We start from the raw sequence: 27,513 nt of genomic DNA on the forward strand, positions 1-27,513 counted from the left end.
TAAATTACGTAATTCCATAACTATAGCTACTCCCCAACACTGGTTGGGGGCCAGTTTAACCCAGTCTACCTCTCTTTCAATATTTTCTGATGCATTATAAACGTGCACATGCTAAATTTAAAAATAGCCTAATCCACTTTGATCATAGGCTATCAATCCTCCTCCTATAACCTATATATATGCACAAGTACATAGACAGCCATGTAGATGGACGGATACTTTTTTTTTTTTTTTTTTTTTACTTGCGCTCTGTCGTTATGCAAACAGAAAAAGGGAAGGGCAAACATGACCAATAGTGACTGTCACCTAACCTCTTCACTTGTATGAAAACGAAACTAAATTTAAGCGGCGAAGGTAATAATAATAGGCAACAGGAAGATGAAGTTGGTTTTGGGTTGTGTGCACTTGATGGAGATGGTTTTGAGTGCAGATGAGCTCACTTTTCTCTACTAAAAAAATGTAAAGGTAGGTTAAAAATTATTATTTTTTTAATGTTACCGGTCCGTCTAGGCGTGCCGCTTCCACACCAAGCGTCTAATTACAGCGCGCGCTGTTCATATTTTCCATTGACCTTGGTTTATAATAAAGGGAATTTTCATTATTAGTACAACAGTATCGTATCTTTGCATTAGCCATTGGGTGCGACGCTTTAACACTAAGTGTAGTCTTTAATTTACAACATTCACAATATTTAGATAATAAGAAATTGTTGCTATTGTGTCATAACGTTTCAACTAAAATGTAACTATGAAGAAGGAAACAGAGTAGCGCCAAAACGTTCCAAAACGTAAGGGCTGCCTAAATCCAACCGAAAGTCACAAACTAGAAAAAGGAACCACAACGAGTAGGACAAAAGCTCTCCAACTTTTCGGTTATTATAGAGGCTACATAAAAGTCTTGCAAAAATGTGCTTTAACGTGCAAAGTGCAGGGTTCAAATTCAAAATTTCCCTGCACATTTTATTGGTAAACCTTTCCTTGGTAAACACATTCAAATAACGAATGACTGGAAAGTATTCATTATCACTTCATTTTGAAGTGATAAACTGTTTAAATGTCCCCGGACTGCTCAAGAGTTGTCAAACTGGTAGAATTTCCTGGTGCCAGCACAAAAACTTCTGCATACTTGAGAGATGAGGTTGAGCTGATGATAGTATTAGTGTTGGGCACTGATAAAAACAGTACTCTAGGCTGAAATGATCACCTCATAATTAGGCAGGGCTGCTCAACAACAACCTGTGTGCTTTGATATCTGACCCATGTCTGTGCACCAGAAGATAAATATGCAATGAAATCAATCCTTATGTAAATGCAGGTTTTGTGTGATGCATTTGTGCAATATTTACAATGGCACTTTACATAGTTTTTATTACACACACTGATCTAAAATAATCCTTACATGATCTGAAGCCATTTGTATTCCGGCATATTGACATAAAATAATCCGAACATGACCTACAACTCCATTTATCCACTCCGTCAAATATATACTGCACACTGTCATTCACAGGTTCCAGGTTAAGAGGTTTGTGGTTAACCACAGTAATATCTGTCTGAGTGCTGCTTGACCCAAAACCTGTTCTATGGATTTCCTTGTTTTCATGGTTTTACATGCCGTTTAATTCTGGTTGCTAGGTGTTGAGCACTTTTCAAATGGGAAAATAAGTTTTTTTTTTCTTATCTTCTGTGCATGATAATCTTGTACATGCACACCCCAGCTTTTCTTTCTCACATAACCACCATAACAACTAAGATAATTTACAGAACACTTGTCTTTCTACAGCTTAACATCAATGCTTATTGTTACCAATTAACGGCTTAGAACTAAATAGAAGTACTACAGGCAAATTATCGGAAATTTTTTCAAACAGTTAGTTAATAAAATATTACACTCTTTAAAATAAAAATTATCCATAAAATGACAGAAAAATAGGGGTTCAAAAACCTCTTCCCAATTACCAGCATAAGAAACAAAATCTGAAATGAAGGATCTCTACCTATTATGAAAAATAATTGATCCTTTATACTTCCCTAACGATATTCAAAGGTCTAAATACAGCAATATATCAGCAGTTTTTCAGTGGGGATTTTTTATGCTCTGTTATAAATTTGAATTCAATTTGCATACTATTTATCTTATGTATGCAATACAGGGGTCATCTGATGAGCTGTGTTCTTCTCTTTCCTCACCTTAGGATGATTCTACAGCAGTATTTGAAGCTGTGAGTGTCAGTTAAAGCTGTTCATGTCAGACTGTATGTGTGTTATGGCTTGAATATCTAGAAATGTCTACAGTACAGTCTAGAGATGCTCAGCTGCAGGCGTTCATGCAGATGTATGAACTGAGAGCTGCTTGTAACGACTGTACTCATCAACGATCACACATCTCTTACTCTATCATTGAAACCCCTCACTGTTGCTCTCACAACCTTTTGCTAGTTAGATCAAAGGTCAGAGGTCACAAATGGAGCCCTGTGTCTAAGCGACCCTCTTACCCACGCCCTAATCGATATAAAGTGTGTTGGTACTTTAAGGAGGATGTCGGTTGTTATGTGCATCATGACCGTTGCACTTTTGCCAGAAGCCTAGAAGAAGCTGCGGTGTGGAACTTACAAAAACACACAAACCTTAATCATGAGAGATTAATTCATCTGATAATTCAGAGACAGCACCTGGACAAACAGAGCAGACAAGAAGATGGTCAGTTAAGAGATCATGAGCCTTTGTCATACAAGGAGAAACTCCTGGAAGAGTACAGACGCAGCTGCAATGAGATTCTTATTGTAAGTATAATGCACAAAAAGCTACACAATGCAACAGTGCACAACCCTGTAAATTTGATATTTTAAAAATATGTTTTTTTTAAGAATTTGAAACCATGCAAATTTAAGGGATAGTTCACTCAAATGAATGTTTTTTACCTCACGAAACACAAGAGGAAAGTCTTTTATGTTTTCAACAGATGAAAGAAATTCATACAGGTTTGGAACAATTTGAGGACAAGTGATGACCGAATTTTTCATTCATTTTGCAGATCTCCGAGCAGGTGGACGATGTGTGTGTTACACATGATGAGAATCTCAGTTTGGACTGTTTACGAGAAGACAGTGAAATCAGATGGAAATTCACAGTCACCACGGAGGTCAGAAATACTAAACTGCACTAACCAACATCATCTTACACTCCGTATTGCACACTAGTTACTAATTATGTCCTTGTTTGTCTTGTGTTTGTGTAGAGGTCCCTGGCTCATGTGGCTCTACTGAAAGCAGAAAATGGCGCTGTTTTCTCTTTGAGTGACAGCTTAAAGAACACCTTCCCCCCAATCTCATACATGGCAGGCCACCACCTGCGCTCCTCTCACTCCACCTACCAGCTGAGTGTGTCGTTTATGTCATTCCGCCCCGGGGTGTATGAGCAATGGTTGATATTCGATTTCGACATACGTCCAGTTCTGCTCAGGAAACTGAAAGTGAGAGTCGGTCAGCAATTCCATGTCCAGCCAAATGAGGCAGAAGAAAGCGAATGTGCTGAGATTTTTTCGGATGAGCGTTGGAACAGAGGAAACAAGGTTATCGTGCCCTTCTTTGCCAGAAGGGAGGAGGATGAGCAGTTACTTAGTAAATACAAACCACCCCAGATTAACCTACAGTTCAATCTTCATGCAGATGAAAGCTCCCCACTCCATCGGGACAATTACAGAGAGAGAGCTCACCACTTCCTTTTCAGAGAGGAAATCGCAGAGGAAGAGCTCATTAGCAGGTACAAATAGCTTGTAGAAGTAGTACATCACTTGAAACATCCCTGGGTTATGGGTTACGCCTGTTTCACAAATACTCCATCTGCTGTGTGTATTCATAGCATTTTTTTACGCACCCATGTTAAGGGGATTAGAGCGTTCACGCTGCATGTGTGTGCGTTTCAGGAGCGGCGCATCTGCAGCAGTGCAGCCATTATTTTTGCTGTGCTGCACATGCTGAATTAAAGTGACAGCGCTTTGGTCGCTATAAAAAGTAACATGGATTGACACTGAAATGTAGTAATTTCACAATTAATTGATATAATTAAAGTCACAGTAAACAAATTTCACAGTAAACACATGGCTTTTTGGTTAGATCTAAAACAAGGAAAGGTGCACTTTTGAATAAACAAGGCAACATAATAAATGCTCTTGTGGGGCTCGAAAAGCAAAGTTCTTTAAGACCCATGGGATTGCTTGTAAAAGTTAAATACAAAAGAGGCACGAGAATACAACGGCATTTTAGTGGCATGTAAAAAATTTTTTTACAAATCAAGATTATGAGAATAAAGTCGAAATATTAGCCTATGAGAATAAAGTCAAAATGTTTCAAAAATAAATTTGAAATGTTTCGAAAATAAAGTCTAAATGTTTAGGGAATAAAGTCGAAAATATTTTGAGAATAAAGTAAAAAAAAAATGTAGAATAAAGTCGAAATATTCCAAGAATAATGTCGAAATGTTTTGAGAATAAACACTGGTTATAATATTTAGATTTTTTTTATGATATTCCATCTCATCTTTCAACATTTGTCAGTTTTATAGCGAAATACAAACAATATATTACAATCATGTGTTTTTTTTCATGGTCTTTAATGTCACGTGATCACTGATCTAGAATATTGATTAGTGAGCGTGACAGATCACTGTATTCGCTTCAGTTTAAGTGGAATCATCTTTCCGATTACAATAATGAGACATTATATTCATTTTAAATTAAGCTATACTGTTTTTTTCATGACTTCTGATGTTCCTTCACTTTTATATCTTGCTATAAAATGGATAAAAAGTAAAAACACATTTATAATTGATATTTCGTGATAAAACTGACAGAATTAGAAAGCTGAGCTATGTTATATTAAAAGCAACAAAGCACAAAATTATTGCAATTACTGGGTGGCTGGCATGCTACAAATAATGAATGGAAGAGATTAAATATTATTTCCAATCATTTACTGTATTAAATCATGAATAAAACAGCTTGTGAATGGTCACTTACATGTTATAGCCTACAGACTACCTCAGAAAAGAAAACAATATAACTTATATTAACTTTTAGAACACATTATTTATTAGGCTGCATTTGAGGAATAAACGTTTGGATTCCACAGACGTTTTTGCAGATTAGATGGTGGAATTTTCAAAATTTGGAATTTTCCCAAAGAAAACAGAAAAATTTTATGAACTGGTTTACATAAATACAGCAGTCTGATGCTGAGCTTGAAAAACACATTATTGTAAGACACATAATTTGTGTTCCGCCATAAAACAAATTTTGAAAGCTGAATCTTGTATTAAAAGTAGTCCTACCAAAAGCACAAAGCTTATTACTATTGGGTGGCTGGTGCACTAAAAATAACGAATGCAGTGGAAGACATTAAATATTATTTGCAAGCATACTGTCATCACGAGTATGACACATGGTATGATTTCTGCTAATTATCCCACACATGTATTGTATTAAAAAAGGGTTAATTAAGACAGCTACAGTGCCCCCCAAAGGAATGTCGATTGGGTGTGTGAGCTGATGTTAAGATAAAACGTTCTTCCTATTCAGTCAGTCTGTTAATAAATATCATATTCTTGATATTAAGCTATTTCCGCGAGTCCTTTAAACAGACTCTTCCTCATCCCAGTAATATTCAAATATTCAAATCAATTCCGGTGGCCTGGCAACTTCTCCTGGTACTCTCAATCCGGGCCATTTGCATGCGCAATAAAGGCTATACTCTCAAAATATTATAACTTCGAACTTTCTACCATTAAAATTCTCGAAACATTTCAAATTTATTCTCAAAACATTTCGACTTTATTCTCTAAACATTTTGACTTTATTCTCGAAACATTTCGACTTTATTCTTGAAATATTTAGACTTTATTCTCTAAATATGGCGACTTTAATCTTGTAATTTTAGATTTTTTTTTTTTACGTGGCACTTAAACGCCATTGTATGAGCGGTGAGTTTTAATTTAAAATGCTTGTGATAGCTTTAACGAAAGAAAACTAGGCTGTATGCTGTTTAAATGTGTTGCCACTTGCTTGAGCAATACAAACCTAGAAGTCAAATTTATGAATAATACATTGTTTATATTTATTGAGTTTAAACTAATGTCTATGAAAGATTGTTACTGTATTGTGAAAGTATTTTATTTTATTGATTATTTTTACATGATTTGAAATCAAATGAATGGATAAATGTTTTGTTTGTGGTCTAAACAGCCACGGATCAGTAGCGGACTGCAAACGTGTCCTGTGTGAAAGCACAATGGGTCCGTGCTGCTTCTGCACTGCATACTGTATGTAACGCACATGGACTTCATACGCACTGCAGATGGAGTATGTGTGAAACAAGTGTCAGTATTTGTTTAAATATCGTTTAGGCCAGGGTGCCCAATCCTTTTCCTGGAAATGTACCTTCTTGCAAAGTTTAGCTCCGACCCTGATCAAACAAACCTGAAACTGGTAATTAAGATTTTCAGGATCACTTAATAATTAAATACAGGTGTGTTGGTGCAGGGTTGGAACTGAAGTTTGCAGGTAGGTAGAACTCCAGGAACAGGACAGTCAAACTCAATTCCTGGAGGGCAACAGCCCTGCAGAGATTCAATCCTAATTAAACGTACCTGATCCAACTAAGGCCACGTCCACACATACATGGGTATTTTTATAAGCAGAGTTTTTCCTTCTTCTGTTTAAAAAAAATCTCTGTCCACATGAAAATGCAAACACATGCTATGATGCACTGTCAAAAGCATGCCACAACTGGTGATATAATCTCAACTGTAAAGCCATGTTGGCCAATCTGAATCCTGAAAAGGTTTCCAGTTAACAGAGATAAAAGAACAGGCTCCGACGTCACAAGCCAAAACTACATGGTTTGTGTTCTGGAGCAGGGTTGGAACTAAAAAAGTCGGGGAAGTTGTGGCCTAGTGGTTAGAGAGTTTGACTCCTAACCCTAGGTTTGTGGGTTCGAGTCTCAGGCTGGCAATACCATGACTTAGGTGCCCTTGAGCAAGGCACTGAACCCCCGGGTGCCGCAACATAAATGGCTGCCCACTGCTCCTGGTGTGTGTTCACTGCTGTGTGTGTGCACTTTGGATGGGTTAAATGGAGAGCACGAGTTCTGAGTATGGGTCATGTCACTTCACTTAACTCTGCAGAGCTGTGGCCCTCCAGGAACTGAGTTTGACACCCCTGGTTTAGGCAATCAACCATGCTGAAACTAATTAAATCTTTAGAATCAGCTGCAGAGTTTGCTGGTCTAGGGGAAAAAAAATATTGCTTATCCTTCATAAATGCAAATTCAAGCTTGTTCTAATGATAGTATAAAATGTGGGCAAAGTTCAACAAACATTGATGTAATGTAGATATGTTTAATGGAGAGGTGGAAAAACAGGATTGGGTTAGGGTTTGCAGGTGGATTCTATTATAATGATTGGTTCTTTAGTGCCAAGAGAGGTTATATCCGTATGGTAACAGCGATCCAAAATGTAATTAAAATAGTACTACATGCTGATCTATGTCCAAGAACCTTTGCTGATATCTACAGTGCCACATCATGATTAAGGGAGTATAGTTTATTTCGTCACATTGTCAGCCACATCCACAGACACAGTTTCTTTAGCAATATAAGTTCCTGTATATTCCTGGGGCTTCTAAATCATCTGCATATAGATGTGTCACAGACTGCTTAGTGTCGGTCACATGGCAACATTGTCCTGCTACCTAAACAAATTATACTCCTTTAATAGAATGTCTACATCTAAAATAATGTATTGAAATGTTAACTATTCCTCATCACATGCCTCTACTGCTGGAATTTGAACTCATTGAGGGACAAGAGCCATTCCATGATGTCACATCATGTAATGGCCTCTGAGTTTGATAATGCTAAGCAGGTTTATTCACTAAACTGGAAATAAAAAGGAACTGAAAACAAACTCAATGAAAAGATTAAAGGCATTCTTTTTTCTAACAACTTAATTGCTGTTTCCATTAAAACATGGGCAGGGCTGCTTGAAAAATCTGTTGCCGTTGTTATTCATAGCTTAAGTGGTAAAGTATAAAAAGATAAATAGATTGCTGAATGAAGAGGTGGATTAATGGGTTGGCGTAAACGTTCAAATTGAATACTCCCATCATTTCGATATGTCTCAGTGGCAACACTATTTCCACTCTTTTGAACTCTTGACATATTATAATGCCATGCTCATTTCCTCTTTTTATATTTAAATTAAATATGTAATATATTAATGGTACATCCTCTTTTCTGCTTTTTCCACACTTGTAGATTAAATGTTTGTGGGAGCGTGTCTCTATCTAATCAGTTGAGTGATGGCATATCAGAGTTTTCCACTGCTGCAGGGAAGCTTTTTGCCACTCTGAAGGTGTCCTGCTTGCTCACACCAGATTCTCCTGAAGGGCTGATGTTTAAGCGAGGGGTGCAGATGGCTTTGGTGAATTGCATACCAGCCAAGGCCAGTGTGTCAGTAGATCACAAAAACCATGTGTACGAGGCATTGGTGCTCAAAAAGGTTGCTGGCGAGGGTCACATCGGTCTTCATCTGTCTGCACAGTGTGTGTCTGAGCTACAGCTGAGGAAAGAAACCAGGTGTAAAATGGAAGTTCAGTTTCAGTTGGATAGACTGTCATTCTGTCAGATACACCAGGCTATTGATCACCTACCAGACTTGCACAATGTTCTGCCTGACTTTAGTAACAGTTGTGTCCCTGTGAACATAACCAAACAGTCTGAATTGAATAACAAGCAACAAATTGCCCTAAACTTCATCCTTGGCAAGCGTGAGGTCAACAAAGTGACTCCTCCCTTGCTTATATATGGGCCATTTGGCACTGGGAAGACACTTTGTCTCGCCTCAGCAGCCAAACAGCTGGCCCTTCGTTCTCAAAACAAAGTGCTCATCTGTACATATACTAACAGGTAAGTTATGTTCATTTTACATAATTATGTGAGAAGAAAGAAACTGAATAATGATATCAGACATTATACAACAATTATAGTTTAGTAGTAATTATACAAAAGTATTTGACCAACGAACTGACCAGATCAGAATTCATTATTCAGAAGAATGGCATAAAAGTGTTTGTTACTGTATGTGTTCGCAAAATTTATTTTATTAGAATAAAGAGATTCAACAGTTATTCTGTATAGATATATTCCCTCTGTCTATTAAAATGTATAAGAAATCTAATTTTAAGTATTGTTCCCTATAGTTCTGCAGACTTGTATGTCAGAGAACACTTCCATCCATACATTACAAATGGACACCCAAACCTCAAAATACTCAGGATAAAGGCAAACAAAGGTGGGGCTTCCATCAGGGCAACTGATGACATCACTCAGAAATACTGTCTTTGCTCTCCAGATAGACAGTCCTTCATTCGCCCAGCACGGTCTGATCTAGAGTCACACCGTATCATTATAACCACCACATCGATGGCAAGACATTTCCGTGAGCTGAGAATTCCTGAAGGTTTCTTCAGTCATATCCTGATTGATGAGGCATCTCAGATGCTGGAGGGTGAAGCACTCATGGCTCTGGGCTTAGCAGGCAAACACACTCGAGTGGTTTTAGCAGGAGACCATATGCAGATGGCTCCAAAACTTTTCTCTGTAACCGATGACAAACGATCAGAACACACACTGCTGTATCGTCTCTTCCGCTACTACCAGGACGAAAGCAGTTACATTGCCAAGAATAGCAGAATCATCTTCAATGAGAACTACCGTTCCACTGCAGAAATAGTGGACTTTGTATCCACTTACTTCTATGTGAGTGATGGGATCAAGGCCAAAGGAGAGATCCCTCCCCACCCAAGACTACACCCCCTGATGTTTCACCATGTCAGAGGAGAATGCCGTCTGAACTCCACCTCTATGTCCTGGTTCAATCTTGCTGAGGTCAATAGTGTGATCAACATTGTGAGAGGACTTCTGACTGACTGGCCAATGGAATGGGGTCTTAAAGAGCCAAAGCAAATCTGTGTTCTTAGTGAAGGCCAACAGGTACAATTTAAATAATTTATCACTCATATGACAAATTAGTTATGACTAAAACTTATTAATAACAAATTATATACGTGCTGCATGGGGACATGCTCTATTAACAATAATTAAATGTCAACTGTTAATATTAATTAAACAGAGATGAGAAATGCAAGTAATTTAACAATTCTCCATCAAGACTTAAATTCTGTCACAATTCCAGTACTGATACATCATCAATACATCCTTTCTCTTTCAATTCTTCAGCTTGATGTCATCAAAAATCATCTCCGCCGGAAAGGAGTTCATGGAGTGTCTGTTCAAAATTTAGCAAACATTCAAGGTACAAGGGGGTTCAGAACACCACTGTCTGCTAGAGTTTAGGAAAGATGTTTAATTAATCTAGAAAAAAAATGAAATAATCTTAGGCTTGCATTTTATTTCAGTAACAAATGTTGTCTGTTAATTTGATTTTAAATTACTTATTGTTATTTTTAAAATTTATATGTTTATTTATTTAATTTTATTTAATAGGGACATGTGTGAACAATAAACCTGTACCACACTACAACATTTATAGTCAAGGCTAATACAACCTACCTATAAAATTCTGTGTCCTTAGGGAAACAGTTCAGAGTCATCATCATAACAACAGTTCAGACGAGAGAGAGACTTCTTCAGTCAGAGTCAAGCAGCCCAGAGTTTTTTGATGACATTCGCGCATTGAACACTGCCTTGACCAGAGCCCAATCACTGGTGATTGTAGTTGGAGATTCTGGTGCTCTTTGTTGTTTTGGAAAGTGCTCAAAAATCTGGAGGTCCTACATAGAACATTGTATCAGTAAGGGCAGCATTCAACCAGATAACTTTACCAGAGACATCCTACAACAGGAAGTATTGGAAATTTTGAAATTTCAGAAGACAGAAAAGATAGAAATGTCTGAGAGTGATGTACCTCTCCAGGCTGAAACTGATGCTATATTGAAAGAGATGGATGACTATGATTCTGATGTACAGGACTCAGATGAATCAAATGAACAAAACAGGCCTCTGATATTTTCTTCTGAAAAAGAAAACCTCTTGGAGCTGGTCAGGAAACAACCTGCTATCTACAAGCATGGAGAATTGGTGATGAAGGGACCTCAGTTAGGTTATGTAGTGCCCTATGACAATCCATCTGAACACATTGATATTAAAGGAAGGAAAAACATTGTCATGTCTTTCCCTGGGGATGAAGTTGTGGTTGAGACAGGACAAGATGATGAAGGCTCTCTTACTGGGAGAGTTTTAGGTTTCACAAACAGAAAACCAACATCCTCTGAATTTGTGTGTTTTTTAGAGAATGAAAATGACCACAAACGAAAGCAGAACACTGATAAAAACTTGTTGCCAAAAATTATGATACCTCTAAACCACAATGCCACCAAAATATGTGTCTTGGTTAGGAAAGAGGCTCGCAATTTTATTCCAGTATGGAAGAATGACAATGGCAATTGGACAATAACAAGACGTTTTCATCTTGATGAACAAACAAAACCAAACTATGTTTTTGTTGTTCAGATTTTGGACTGGAAAGAACACTGTTCCTTTCCAATAGGCAGAGTTACAGATATTCGACAGATTGGGACATGTTTAAAGGAAGGACTTGAGATTTTAAAATCAGAGTTCAAACTAATGTCTCCTCCTCTGATGCAAAAGGATGCATTTCAAGAGATGAAAACTGATGGAACTGATGACAAGAAAAGAAAAGATTTCAGAGGTTTACAAACTTTTACTGTTGATCCACCCAAAGCTAAAAACTTAGATGATGCCATTAGTGTTAATGATCTGGGAAGCTGCTATGAAATAGGGGTTCATGTTGCAGATGTGGCAAATTTTGTGTCTAAGGACTGTTTCTTCGATAGCTTTGCAAAAGAGATGGGAGCATCTTTTTATGATCCTGGAAAAGAACCTACATTCATGTTCCCAGAAGATCTTGCCACCACCTTTTGGAGTCTTCTCCCAGGTGAAGAACGTAAAGCCATTTCATTAATTGTTGAAGTGGAAAAACAATCAGGCATTATCACAAAAAGAACCTTTGACCTCTCTGTGGTCAAATCTAAAAAGAAGCTGACATACAAGGAGGCTGAGAATATAATAAGTCAGTGTGACGGTGAGCTAAGATTTGATACTTTGGAGGACTGTGTTAGGGTGGCATACCTTTTTGCCAGAAGCCAACGCAAAGCAAGACTTAAAGAAGACTGGAGCTATGCCCAACCTGATAAACACCGGAAACCAGGAGAGAGAGAAGCAAATTTAATGGTTGAAGAGTTAAACATAATGTTTAACCATGAAGTGTCGAAATTTCTGACAGAACACACAGGCACTAAACTCTGCACTCCTCTGAGTTGTCAGGCTCCTCCTATAGCAGATCAATTAGAGATGTTCATTAATCAACATATGGAAATCATTCCTTTATCCTCACACCTGACATTTCACATTGACAGAAATCGAGTGGACCTGAATAACCCAATCACCTTCACTGTGTATTCTCCAGGGTCTAGAGATGTTCACCCTAACAATAATCCCATCCCTGATGGAAACTCTTGCCACTTACGAGATGCCATCTCTGTCAGTGACTCTGAATATCATTTTGAAATTGGAGTTCATAAAGCAGATTTTTTTAGCTATGTGTCTGGGGACAACATACAGAACTTGGGTGCACAATCAGACATGTGGAGTTTGATGCCAGGCAAAAATCGTCGCGCAATCTCTTTAATTCTGAAAGTAGAAAAGAAAAAAGGAAAACTAGTAAAGCAAAAGTTGGTTCTTTCCCGCATAAAGTCAAGTAGGGCATTGTCCTACAGTGAAACTGACAGCATCATCAACCAGCCAGGTGAAAATGAGATGAGGTCTGATTCTCTAAAAGGCTGCATCCTTGTGGCTTATCATTTTGCACTTGATCACAAGAAAAAGAGACTCTCTGGACATGTGGACAGTTCTAGTCCTGCTGATCTCAGATCAACAGATGACAGCAAGTGCAGGATCATGATGGAGGAGCTGAAGCTGATGTTTAAAAGAGCTTGTGATCAGCTGATTGATCAAGAAACCCCATTTCCAAACACCTTTAGCTGTCGAGTGACAGCTTCACCTGATGTGGTGAGGAGACTGAAGAGAGACAATGAGGAGCTTGGGTCCCTCCATGCTTTGGAGGAACGTCTGGATTCATATCCTTGGCAGAACTATGGCAGCTTCATCATTCTTACATCTGTGTGGCAAAAGATAAAATCAGCAGCTTTGACATCTGACTTTTACAGAATGGCTGATCTGATTTCTACAGATGACATTCATCCACATTTATTTCCAGTGACTGTTCAGTTAAAGGCCAATGTCAATAAAGCTTTCTTCATTCGTTCCCGCTCATGCAAAGATGCTTCAATTGGGCACTATTCATTACATCTGGATTCATATACAAATGCATCCTCACCCATTCGCCGGTACATAGATGTGGTTCTTCAGAGGCTCATGCATTCAGTTCTCTGCGAACGTCCTGTTGAGTACTCTCAGATAGACATTGATCTCTTATGTGACAAGTGTAAAAGAGGTGAAATGAGGGCACAAGAGTATGAAAACAAAGCAGAGTCACTTTACCTTGCAATCAGTCTACAAAAACAAAGCACATACAAAGTGGCTTTTGTCACCATTGTTCAACCTGACAGTGAAAATTTCGAATTATCATTTCCGTTTGACATAGGAACTTTCCCAGACCAGCTTCCTCTTAAGTACAGAAATTTACAGCTTAAAGATCAACCAATATTTGACAATAAACAAAAACAGGTGACACTGACTTGGAAAAAACGGATATACTCACTGAGCATGACCCAGACACCAGTTCAGAACTTGAGATTCTGTTCAGAGATACAGCTAAGCACCTGGCAGGCCATTGTTGAGGCAGTACAAGACGAGCAGTGGGAAGAGGCAAAATCCCTTGTATTAGCAACAGATGTGAGAGATCACAGTGAGACCAATGAAGTGCATGATACATCGCAATTGGATCCTGATCGCACTTTCATGTCTGAAAAGGATCATTACACTGATGTCACACTCTGTTTGAAAGCTGGAGACACTGTGCAGGTCCAACTGACCTCAGAAAGGGACAGGGGCTACTGGGCACCAACTGTACAGTTATTGAGTGTGAGTTCAAGTTTTGAGATTTGTGTGGAACACACTGACAATCCTATAAAGTGCTTTTCCAAACTTGCAAACTGCCCATCCAAAGGTAACTATAAGGATGTAGAGGAATATGTGCAGATATGGAAGCCTCTCTGTGAAATGGAGTCTGCTGCTACTGCTGTGGATGATAGTGATTGTGTTGTCATAGAGAATGTGCTCATAACCTGGATGCCATCCTTTGATTATTCCAAACTCTCTGGAACATTATTTTTGCCTGCGGAAGATGTCAAGAAATGGGCAATTGAATTTGACTTGGCCAAGTGTTTGATCTGTATCCGAAAGAGAGTTATGAATCAGAACCATGCAGATCAGTTAAAGCTGGATCCAGAATACTTTACTTGGGTGGCCCATGGTTTGACAACCAAATGTTTGGAACCTCCAGATAACACTGAGAATAGGACAAAAACTATTCACTTTAGCATTAAATATGCATCTATGAAAATTCCAAAATTTAAGAGGAATGACACATTCACAGTGGAGATGATCCCTAAACTCATTCCAGACATGTAAGCATGTGACATTTAACAAATGCATCACACCACAACCATATTATGAGTCTTCAGTACACTAAAACTAAACCCTTAACATTACCAGATACTGCCTAACACCAAATCTTATTATTACATTATTTCCTTTTTGTATATTAATGTATCATTTCACAAATATATTTTTTCAGCATTGAGATGAAAATTTATGACAAGCAGTTGTTTTGGTGTCTAATAGATTTTTTTTTTTGCTTGATTCATCCAGACGGAAGGAAAGTGCTGTGAATAATTTACCAGCAGCTAATGAACTTGTCAAGAACATTGCACTAAGACACCGGATTCGGAAAGAAAGTATGCATTAAATTCATAATATGTCATATGATGAGTGAAAGAAACATTTTTAAAGCTAAAATGTGTGGTTCTGAGAAACTACTATGCAGTCAAAATAGTGATGCATATTGTTATACAGCCTTTTCAGTACATTCTTTAACTCTTAGCAAACATGACGAGCTCTAAAGATGTGCAAGCATGAACTAAGAGCATGAACAGCAAGATCCTTAAGCAATGCCGTGTGCTATCTCCAAAACAAGTAAAAAACATAACATAAAACACCTATAATACAGACCCAGATTACAGACCTCTCATTAGCTGTACATATGTTTTGTTTGTAGTTTCAGTTGTTCCTACTGTAAATTTTTTGTAGATTGTCAATACATTTAATACAGAAATGTTTGGTCAATCATGAATGTTTGTGTAAACAATTTTATGTGTATTCATGCTCCGTGAATGAGACTGTTCTTAATTACAATGTTCTCTTTTCCAAGTACTTTCTTTTTTGCAAGTACAACATCATTTTGACTTCATAAGTAACAGTAACATTTTATATTTTTTAAGTATGCATCTGTTTATTTATTAATGATATACAGTGTCTAGACAGGATGTTAGCGGCTCACTAGCATATCTAATTTTTTTTATTTTTTATTTAATTCTACATTTAACACTACAGTGAACCACAATGTGAGATTAGAATGATATATATACACTGGAGTTTAATTGCATACAATTTAGTCCTTTTTAATGTACTTTTGGATATATCAATTCACAGGCTCTGAACAAGCTGTATACCTACATGTGCTCATGAGAGAGAAACCACCAGCAAGTCTGCCTCAACTGAATGAAAGCCAGTTTAAAGCTTTGGAACAAGCTCTGAACGGCAAATTCACCGTCATACAAGGGCCTCCAGGTTACACATTCTGAGCATACCATTATTTCAGTTTAATCTTACAGATCACAGGCAGCTTATGGACTCAGAGTCACAGGGATTTTTAATTTTTTGTTCCTAAATGTTTCTTAATTGGACTGAAAAAAGCCTTTTGTTTATCCTTTATAGGAACTGGTAAGACAATTGTTGGAGCATACATAGTGTACTGGTTCTCACAGCTGAACTCTAAGAATCCTTGGAAGCTGAAGGAGCTGAAAGACAAAAAGAAGAGAGAGGTTATTCTTTACTGTGGACCCTCAAACAAGTCTGTGGATGTAGTTGCAGGTACAGTAAGCACCTTTTTGAGAGCTAGAATTTGGGTAAAGAAGACACTTCTAAATTCATGTGACTGTGTTGTGCGACAGAATACCTGCTCAGGTTTGGACATAAGCTGAAGCAATTACGTGTGTACAGCAGACAGATGGAGATGAATGAGTATCCCTACCCCGGCAGCATCGTTCAGTTATCACAAAAATCACTGCGCCAAGAGCGGTCTAAACCTGAGCTCAGGTACTACCAATTAATGAGCCAAAAATTGCAATTTTGCGATCAACTAACATCACTTTTGATATTTTACTGTCAGTTATTGAATCTATTGAATTGTGATTAAATGCCCTTTCCAAAAAAAAAATATAAAATTCACTAGCCAGATTTATTTAATGCAAATCTCTTTCTATAGAAATCTTGGTATCAGTGTGCATGTAAATGTGCTCAATGAGCATTAGATTATCTGAACAGTACTCTATTTTCACATTGTTTTATCTAGGGACATAACACTTCATCACAGAATTCGAATGAGTCACAACCCTCATTCTCAAGCAATAACTGGCTTTGATGAAAGAATTGCTCGTAACCCCCATTCACTGAAAGATGCAGATATAGAAGAGTAAGTAGAAGTGTCTGTTTTACTAATGCTTCTTTTCTTATTTAGAAACTCAAAAAACTACTGTAAAAACTTTCAGCTTAATTTCCATAATCATTTTCTGCACCCGACTAAAACACATCTTCACATCTAACAGTGTCTACATGTGTGTAATTACATATAAATGCATGTTGCATGACGCTTGATTGTGTGTATCCCTAGATATAAGAAGCTGCTGAATTCTGCACGTTTGTATGAACTGGAAAGTCATGATATTATTCTATGCACTTGCACGGCTGCTGCCTCCCCAAACCTCACCAAGACACTTAGTGCACGACAGATCCTCATCGACGAGTGTGCCATGGCAACAGAACCCCAGACACTTGTCCCATTGGTCAGCTTTAAACCTGAGAAGGTCAGATTGACTCTTGACTTATCAATAGCAAACAAGTCCATCAAAACTATATAAACTATACAGTCTGGACATAAATTGTTGGCAATAGAAATATTAAGCAAAAACTTTCTTCAAACCACATAACCTAGACTTAGAAAAAACAACATCCTGAATAGTCGAAATTATTAAAGCACAGAAACCTAGTTTTGGAAGAACACTCATTTTAAGGCACACCCTTTACACCACACTAAACAAAGAATTCACTGCAAGCTGTTGGATACAAAGACGTTTTAACCAGCTCACCTTTGAAAACAATACAGCAGAAACTTAGAATCAATGTAAACACATAAAGTTTGAACTTCACATTTTGCACAGCACTGAAATGCTTGATTATAAGAAAAAATAGAAAAGCATTTAAAAACAAAATAGATTTAAATGCAACAAAAAAAATTGAGAAAACAGTAGATGGTGGATTATAGTATTTTAGTCAATTTTAAATATAATATAATAACAACATAATATATGTATCACATATCACATTTAACTATGAATGCATATACTTTGTCTGATGGTCAACTAGCATAAGCAAACTTGATAAGGGAACTGCTACATTTCTCTCCCCTTACTTTTCCAAACATTCATTCAGAGCCTTCTGTGAGGGTTTTCAGTTCCTTGTCACACAATCAAGGATCAAGAATACTCGTTTTGCAGGTTGTGCTGTTGGGGGATCACAAGCAGTTGCGTCCGATTGTGAAGAATGAGCATGTGCGGAGACTGGGCATGACACACTCTCTGTTTGAACGTTACATGGATAGATCTCTGCTGCTTGACACCCAGTACAGAATGGTACAAGACAAACACATATATGCTTTACATTCACACTTAAAGGGATAGTTCACTTTCAAATTAAATTTTCTTACCTCAAGGACATCCAAGATGTAGGTGTCTTTGTTTCCGCAGTAGTTTCCATTTTGATATTTTTAGGCCAAACCGTTCTTGTCTGTGACACATATAATGGAGGTCTATGGTCACCACTTCAAAGAGCATGCACAGAGGAGTCCAAATTAAACAATTCCTCATCGTAAGTACACATTGATGACCTAAGACGCGAAACGAGCGGTTTGTGTGAGAAAATGAACAGTATTTACATGATTTTACCTCTTGTACACAACCACGTCCAACTGATCTGAGGGCGCGCGTGCTTCCTGATGTGTCACGTGTACGCGGGCTCTGGCAAGCAAGCGATGAAAGTGCCGGAAGTGGTCACTCGCGCATGAACGTCACTCATTGTTTACTCAATCTGCACTGTCTGAAATATAATGCAGTAATTGTAATTAATTAATTTGTTTATAATGCACCCTATAATCGTTGCGATTATAATAAAAATACAACACATTACTCACTCTATTGACAGAGTGCCATTGGGTCCCTCTGGCATTGAACGTCCCCTCCAGTTTATACGTGGCAAACAAAACACGACGTGCATAACGCTGCGACTCAACAGTGGAGAAAACTCAGTATCTTCAGTCAGGCAGGTGTGTGATGCGATACTGTCAATGTCCTCGTCGTCTTGTAGTTGTTCCATTCATGACAACATATGCTCTCCACTTCTGTTGGCATCTCACAACAGTTGCTACTAAAACACCACCAAGTTTAAAGAGATCTCTGTCTCTCTGAGGCTTGAAGACGTGCAAACCGCTCGTTTATGTCGTAGGTCATCAATGTGTATTTACGATGGGGAATTGTTTAATTTGGACTCCTCTGTGCATGTTTTTTGAGGTGGTGACCATAGACCTATATTATATGAGTCAAAGACAAGAACGGTTTGACCTAAAAATATCAAAATGGGAACTACTGCGGAAACAAAGACACCTACATCCCGGATGCCCTTGAGCTAAGCTAAAACATATCAAAATTTAATTTGAAAGTGAACCATCCCTTTAAGTACACATATTTAATGTGTTTTCTTTCTTCAGCAAGAAAAGATCTGCAGATTCCCATCAGAGGCTTACTATCTGGGTAGGCTAAAAACTAAAGTGGATAAACGGACCAGTGTGCTGCACATTGGAACTGAGAGAACGAGACACAGCACACACATTCTGTTTGGAGACATACGAGGTGACGAGATCAGTTTGGTTGTTTCAACTGCACGGGGGAATGAGAACTCGAAAGCCAACATTAAAGAGGTTAAGAAAGCTGTAAGTGAGAGATAAAAATATGAAAAACATAAAAAAGACAAACACTATTTACACAATAAAACAATCTCTACACAAAACCTACAATATGTATTTGTAACCATCACATATTTTTTTATTTTACAGTTAACTATTAACACTTTAAATTCAAAAATAAAATATGTATATTTATATACGGTATATATATATATATATATATATATATATATATTTTATTTATTTATATATACTGTATATATATAGAGAGAGAGAATTTTTTATTATATGAGTCTTTTTTTTATACAGTATACAGTTAGAGGACCAGATTTGTTTAAATGTGTTCTTACGCAGGTTGAGATTTGTGGTCAGCTGGTATCGGTGGGCCATGTGAGGCATGAGGACATTGCCATTCTGTCACCATACAATGCACAGGTGGCCCAGATCAGAGATAGACTGAAAAAGTCTACTGACTCCCAGATGGAGAGAATCACAGTCACCACCATTACAAAGAGCCAAGGTGACACTTTTATTGAAGACTCTTTTGTTAAATTTTTTTTATTAATATCTGTGTTCATCTTCAACCTGTGTTAAAAATGTGATAATGAGGAGTGTTATAATGATGTGACTGCAGGTAGTGAGTGGCAGTATGTGATTCTATCGATGGTTCGCTCCTGCCCCAGAGATGAGATTGAACCTTTTCCTTCAAGAGAATGGCTCTCCAAACACATTGGCTTTGTGGGTGATGAAAACCAGATCAATGTAGGCATCACAAGAGCACAGGATGGGCTATGCATTCTGGGTAATCCCTATATTACATTCCTCTAGGAATGATTTTAAATTATGTATTCTTAATGAAATACATATACCAATGAATCCTAAAATCGGAATGTTTTATGGAAGAGGAATATAGTTCAATACTGGCTACTACCATTGCTTATTTACTATTATAAGATATTAATATATGTATTTAATTATGTGCTTTAGGCAATCAGGAGGTACTGAACTGCAGCCCAGCATGGATGAAACTACTGAAACATTATTCAGGTCAAGGCTGTGTGGTCTCTGCAGACCAGATTACAGTACACAATGCCCGTTAAATCAGATTTAAAAGTTGGATTGATCTTGAAGCATTTTACACTCAGTGTTTTTTAAGATGATATTTTTAACCAAATTTCTAGTATAATTCCACACTCATTTGGAATGGGTTATGATTATATTAATGAACTAACAAATTAGAGAATCTTGCCATTCCGGACATTTTCAGTCAATTTAAAACCTTGGCAGCTTGAGATAAGAAATTACATATATTTTGTTGCATATAAGTATAAAAAGTCTTGTTGACTGGTGGCAAATTAAAAAATAATTTATTTGGATTCATGCTTTTCCACAAAAATGTTTGTTTTTATATTGGCCTATCATTGTCACTGTCTGTGTTGTCTTATTCTTTAAACTTTTAATATAACATAATTAACCAATTCTTTGCATTGGTAAAAAAAAAAAGCTTCAAGAATCTTTCTTGTAAGTTTATTTAATTATTTATGACAGTGCTGGCTAATTTAAATTTACCACAGTTCAACTGTAGTAACAAATGTAACAATGTAAGTGTAGCAGCAATATTTGTAAGGGTGCTATATCATATTCACTTATGAATAGAAAATGGCTTACCACTAATCTTTTAATAGCTTGTTTTTTCCTTTACATTTAACATTTAAACTGCCTGCAAAATGTATCAAGCACATGCATTTACATTGTCTAGTGTTAGACTGATCATTGGTGTTTGTTATGCTAATGTGACTGGTGCTGGATACCTTGATAAAAAATAGCTAATTTGTTAACGTGGGGCTAATAATTGTTATATAGCTGGGGAAAACATTCTGCTGGTGTGTCCTCAATTCCCATAACTAACCTCCAGGGGTCAGCAGAAATAGAAGAAAGTCGTTACTATGCATAGTTATTTTACAGATTTTGTGATAAGAAATTAAGATATCTGCCACTAAAACATTTTTTACTACTTTTTTATTCTACAAATTCAGAATCCTAATTATTCAAAGTCAACATTACTAGATCAAATTAGTCACCCAAGCCTCCTTTGCCTATTTTTTTACTGCTATTTACATTATCCACAGCTGAAAAAGCTTTGACAAATGTATTATTGTATATCAGTTATATAGCAATAAAAGCACATTTGAACTGAAGCTCAAACTGATTTCATGGGGTAGTGTAAACTGTTAAGGACTTTATCTGTTGGTTAACGTGAGCTTGTAATTCAAAAATTAATTATTATTATTTTTATTTTATTTTTTTGTGCGCAAAGAATTTTCGTTATTTACAGAGACAATAAATCAAAATGAAAAGGACTTTGTTATTTATTGAAGTGCCAGTGACGTTCAGTTAAAAATGGTGCTGCTGGACGTAATGACGCAAAACACCATAGTATAGCGTGTGACGTTATAGACGCTACGCTACTGCCAGTGACATTTGAGCAAAGAGGCAAAACTCAATAGTATGGTGCTCGCTTTGTGTCATTTCTTTCCTAACCAAGCTTAAAGACGTGATAACGTGCGTGTGGAGAACGTCTGCCCGTCTGAACGTCTGCGCGTCTGTACGTCTGCCCGTCTGAACGTCTGCACGTCTGCCCGTTTGAACGCAAAACGTGCCTTGGCTAATTTAAAAATAGCGCACGTACTTTTATGCAGCTACTTGTTGGATTAATAAATGACTGACTAACTAACTGTATTTTTATATGTACATTTCTGAAATGCATTTTCTGTAAAGCTGTTTTGAAACTATATGTTTTGTGAAAAGCGCTGTAGCCAACAACTAAATTTGAATTGAATTGAATTGAATTGAATGGACTTGTCTTATTTGAGACACTGTTTGAACAGTGTGGGCTAGAAGATTTGATCATTTAAGCTATTATTAAATTAGATGAAGTAATTTCCAGCAGAGAAAATCACATTAATAGCTATTTAACATAGACCTAGCTTTTAACATCCTCGAAGAATATTAAGAAAATACTATTTAGGTTTGAATACATAAAAAAAGAAAAATCTAATCTCAACAGAAAAAGTCTTTGAATGTATTTTGGAATATATTATGCACGATCATGCATGGGAATATGAAATAGGCTATAGGCAACAATAATAATAATAAAAAAGCTCCATAGTAGAGTGGATGCATTACTTAATTATATTCTTAAATTCGATGTTATAAAAAAATCGTACTATGAACTTCTAGCAAGCTCATTTAAACCGAGTTGTAAATGCCGAAATGAACGGAGGCTAAATAAATATTAAACTACTAAATATCAATATAATTGCCAGTAGATGGCGCCAAGGCCCTGTTCTATTGAGATTACTGGTTGATGTTCAACCTATTCTTTCAAAAACACAAATATATTTTAACATCCACACAACTAGCCTACTCTGTTTAGACAATTGCAGTTGTTCTGCTGTGGTGCTGTTTGGAACTGTATTTTCATTGACTAGCCTATTGTGTGAAATGCCAGTCATTAATATATTGTTTATTTACAGGCTTTCTGGTTTTCTAAAAACTGCTCATAACAGAAACATTCAAACAAATATTTACAAATTTGTGTTTTACTTGGTATTTTTTTATATCCTTGGTATGTTGGCAATTCATTTTCATTATATATATATATATATTTCTGTTACTCAGAAGTGAAACATTATGTGAATTTAAAGTGGCTGCGTTATAAATAGAAATATGGGTATAGTCTAAATGTATGTGCTGTTGTTGGTTGTCCCATGACATGCTACATTTTAACGTTTTAATGACAGTGTCTTGGCTATAAATTTTACATTTCTCTAATTAAGGGGAATGTAAAGCATTAAATCAACTAGGTCTCTGAAATAGCTCATGAAGCTTCATTTGACAAGCATATTGACAGAGCACAACTCAATGTCACACATTTAGATAATGGAAGAACAACACAGAAACAAACAGGGTCAACAGTCGAAGAAGAGGAGTAATGATGTGTGGTGGAAGAAGGGTACGGAGGCAAAACAGTGGAAGAGGTCAAGATTGTGGACATGTTTCTAATGAAATAAGGACACTATTGCAGACGATGTTATCAGTCATGACCTTACAATGACGGGGTGTCAAAAGGTAAAGGCGAATGTTAGGAGAACAACAGTGTCTTCAATCATTCAAAAGTTTGTAGACAGAACAGGTGTGTAATCAGACATTGTTTTCTGTACTGTAATACTGTATACGTACTCCACTTGCATTACATAATACAGCAAATATACTTTATAGAGACAATGTAACAGACACACACACACACACGAACACACACACACACACATATACAGAGTGTGTGTGTATGTATGTGTATATATATATATGTGTATATATATATAATATATGAATGAAGAGTTCAGATACAAAAGCCATCTGAATTTTTTTTCTAGAACGATCATTTTTATCAAGCTCATATGTTTAAGTTCAGTGATTTCACTTAAATGATAATTAATAGGTAATTTTCATTGCCATTTAAGTGAATTTCCTGAACTTAAACATACGAGCTTGATAAAAATTATCATTCTAGAAGAACATTTCAGATGGCTTTTGTATCTGAACTACACACACACAAACACACACACACACACACACATATATATATATATATATATATATATATATATATATATATACACACACACACACACACACACACACACACACACACATGTCATTGTGATATAAAGAATATAAATGTAAATCGTAGCCATAGGTTAAATCTGAAAATAGTGAACACTGTTATATTGACAGCATGACTAATCATTTTGACTCTTGTTTGTGAACAATGACACAAGGACTATTCATTCTGATGGCACTATATGTTCATTGACATAAATACATGACTTTTGAGAGATGAACTAAAGATTTTGAGCAGGTTACAGGCTTTTGCAGGTAATCCATTGTGTGGTGTTACTATGAATTATTTTGAGAAAAGCATTTACTGGTTTGCTAATCTTAAGGATTATTCAAGAAATCTACCAAAGTGACTGAGAGAAACTGTAAAAGGACATTCAGGGCAAACAGCAGGCTATGTGCAAGGGGATTTAGTAAATGTAACATCTCAGAATCCACGTCCTTTTTGATCATGGAGCAACATTCCAAGAAGATTTGAGGAATATACAGTTAATAGCAATTTCAGACTATAACCATGGGAGCCTAAGCTCCAAGTCAATAAACAAACCACAGACAACAGCCATCACATCTTTATTATTTTTTTTAACACATAGAATTGTCTTTCAAATGACTTGATAACTTGTATGTTTATCTGTGCTGACAGGTAAATTCCAGTTTAGATCTTCTGGGGAATTTTGTGCAATTCCTTAGTTGGAGTGTTAATATTTGAAACTATTTGTAAAACATGAAAACGTAATGCGGGATCGATAAATAAATAATTAGATTTTTAATACCTGGGGTCTGTTTCAGAAAGAAGGTTAAGTGAAAACTCTTGAGTATGTTAACCCTGAAATGAGTGAAACGTTTTTTTTTTTTTTTTTTTTCCTGGACACCTGTGAGATCCATCAAAGAGGAGATTCACTCGAGTGCATGTCAGTGGTGGAGAAATCGATTTAAATGAGGCTAATCTGATTCACTTGATAACATCTTGCTGTGACCTCTGAAAGTAACCTAATTACTAAAAATTGCATAAAATCCTGTGTTTGTTCTGATCTACCGATCTTGATGGAAATTTAAAGAAGCCAAGTGAATGACAACTTTATTAGCCAAGTAGGCCTAAGCATTCTTTTTTAAACAATATTTTGTATCTATTCTGTGTCTTAAGTAGCCTACAATAAAACATTAGCCAATATAGTCTATAGCTTAGTAAAATTACTATGGTAAATCGATAAAAAAAGAAAAGATTAAAGTTAGCATTTAATATTTATTTAATATGGCCGAATCATTCTCCTAAATCTTACAGTACTGCGCATGCTCAGACCACCTGAATCGTCTACTACACCAATGAGATTGCTAGGCAATTCCCTTTTACGGTTGTTTTAAGCATAGACAGTAGGCTATATAAACGTCTCGCCCGACAGTAAATGAAAGGATGTGGCCTCACAAAATGGCGGCGCTATATCGTTTACGTCCCAGAATGCACTGCGCAGTGACGTCGGTTGCCAGGCAATTTGGGCTGGCAATTCAAATGTGTCGCCCCGCCCATAGACTAAAAAATAGGCCCCGCCCCATCGTCCAGACTGCACTCTGGGATATGCCTACTATTTTTTCCATGAACCACCCACAGATATCATATAAAGGCTAGATGTCTTAAGGCGGAGTCACTTCCGGCATCACCGGCGGCCATCTTACCACAGGGCTCTGTGAATTAAGGTGAGTGAGCAGCACGCACACAAATCCTCTTATCTCGCTGAAATCTGGACGGATTTACAAACGGTTTGGTTTCTTACAAACGTTATTAACGTGGCTATAATTCTGAATGCTTAAACATTTTGAACATAATTATTCATATGTATGCAGTATAATAGCTACATCTCTGACGTTTATAACAAACCAAACCGTTTGAAAATCAGTAGAAAATTGAGCAAGTTATGGTTATTTAAAAGTACATGCACCATGTTACACGTTGGTATTTGTCAATGGATTGTACTAGATGACATGTTTAATTGTCTATATGGTCAAATGTGTAAATGTGTCAAATGTCAGGTTACAACTGTAGTTGTTAATGAGTAAAATGTTTAGCAATCTGTTTTTTTGGTTTGTTTTTTAAGATTGTTTCTTTGGTTTGTATGTTACAGATGGAGATGCAGCAGTGGAGGTAGAAGGTGGAGGGATCCTTGATATCACCCTGGAAGATGTGCTTGTGTTTGCTTCTGGGGCATCTGCCATACCTGCATTTGGATTTCAAGAGAATCCTGCCATTACTTTTCTTCATGAGGAACTGAATGGCAAACGGCGGATGTTCCCAGAAGCAAACACTTGTGCCATCATCTTGAAGTTGCCCATTGGGCATACATATGAAGACTTTTGTCATTTTATGACAACTGGAATCATTCAGTCACCAGTATTTGGGGTAGCCTAAAACTTGGGGTAACTCCTGCATGGCTGTTCACTCCCCAGCTGTCCTGTTGTTGTTGTTGTTGTTTTTACGTTGTTTATACTATGTATTGTGTATTGTTTGCTTGTGTTAAAGTAATAATCATATAAATATTAATTTGTATGCCCTAAACCTTGACTGTCTTTTATTCTTTATACCTTATTTATTTTAGTATGACATGATAAAAATAATTCATTACATTTATATAGCGCTTTTCTAGGAACTCAAATCACTTTTACATATGGAAGGGGGGGAATCACCTCCACCACCAATGTGCAGGTCATTGGTTTTTAATGACCACAGAGAGTCAGGACCTCAGTTTAACGTCTCATCCGAAGGACGGTGCTCTTTTACAGTATAGTGTCCCCGTCACTACACTGAGGCATTAGGACCCACACAGACCACAGGGTGAGCGCCCCCTACTGGCCTCACTAACACCTCTTCCAGCAGTGACCTAGTTTTCCCAGGAGTCTCTCATCCAGGTACTAACCAGACTCAACCCTGCTGAGCTTCAGTGGGCAACCAGTCCAGGGCCGGCCCGAGGCATAAGCGAACTAAGCGGCTGCTTGGGGCCCCCTGGCCACCAGGGGGCCCCCTAATCGTTTTTTTTTTTTTTTTACAATTAAATAACTTAAACAAGTGATATAAATTAATGAATATGAATGAATGAAGGAATAATTCAAGAAAATAAAAATTTGTCGACAACTGCTGCTGTGCCTGCGTTTGAGTCATGCGCATACACACTAGACACCTTGAGACGGCTGTCACGACAACTCGCGCAGGCGCGGGCGCACACGCGGAATTACACGTCACTCGTCACGAATCTAGCCACCTGCCATGTCACAAAAAAGGACGTATCCCTCAGGTGCCGAAAAAAGAAAAAAGAAAAGGGCCGAGGAGGAGAAAAAAGAGCGAGATAAAGGTATGTTTGCATGATTATTTACAGTATGTTTTGTGCAGCAGCAGCACAAATTGTGCTCACGTTACTTGAGGTAACGTTAGCAGCTA

General features: G+C 37.1%; 1 protein-coding gene across 1 annotated transcript; it reads left to right on the forward strand.

Annotated features, from left to right (window-relative positions):
• The first annotated feature begins 2,198 nt into the window (after positions 1–2,198).
• On the forward strand, positions 2,199–21,863 carry LOC132096218 (helicase with zinc finger domain 2-like). The gene is made up of 18 exons (XM_059501454.1): positions 2,199–2,782; positions 3,034–3,141; positions 3,238–3,761; positions 8,309–8,959; positions 9,253–10,045; positions 10,292–10,367; positions 10,647–14,742; positions 14,987–15,072; positions 15,827–15,964; positions 16,112–16,267; positions 16,348–16,492; positions 16,749–16,868; positions 17,067–17,259; positions 17,950–18,084; positions 19,215–19,436; positions 19,764–19,929; positions 20,044–20,211; positions 20,397–21,863. The coding sequence occupies exons 1-18, from the start codon at positions 2,285–2,287 to the stop codon at positions 20,507–20,509; spliced, it is 8,388 nt and encodes a 2,795-aa protein (XP_059357437.1). The 5' UTR covers positions 2,199–2,284; the 3' UTR covers positions 20,510–21,863.
• Positions 21,864–27,513: the final 5,650 nt, after the last annotated feature.

The sequence above is a fragment of the Carassius carassius genome, chromosome 20 (assembly GCF_963082965.1).
Source record: "Carassius carassius chromosome 20, fCarCar2.1, whole genome shotgun sequence".
Classification (NCBI taxonomy): domain Eukaryota; kingdom Metazoa; phylum Chordata; class Actinopteri; order Cypriniformes; family Cyprinidae; genus Carassius; species Carassius carassius.

What these genes read in the sequence shown, in the direction of transcription:
- LOC132096218 (XM_059501454.1), top strand. Translation starts at nt 2,285, where the DNA reads ATGTCTACAGTACAGTCTAGAGATGCTCAGCTGCAGGCGTTCATGCAG. An exon ending in AATTCACAGTCACCACGGAG is followed by an intron (nt 3,142 to 3,237) that starts GTCAGAAATACT and finishes GTGTTTGTGTAG; the next exon opens with AGGTCCCTGGCTCATGTGGC. An exon ending in CGGTCTAAACCTGAGCTCAG is followed by an intron (nt 16,493 to 16,748) that starts GTACTACCAATT and finishes TGTTTTATCTAG; the next exon opens with GGACATAACACTTCATCACA.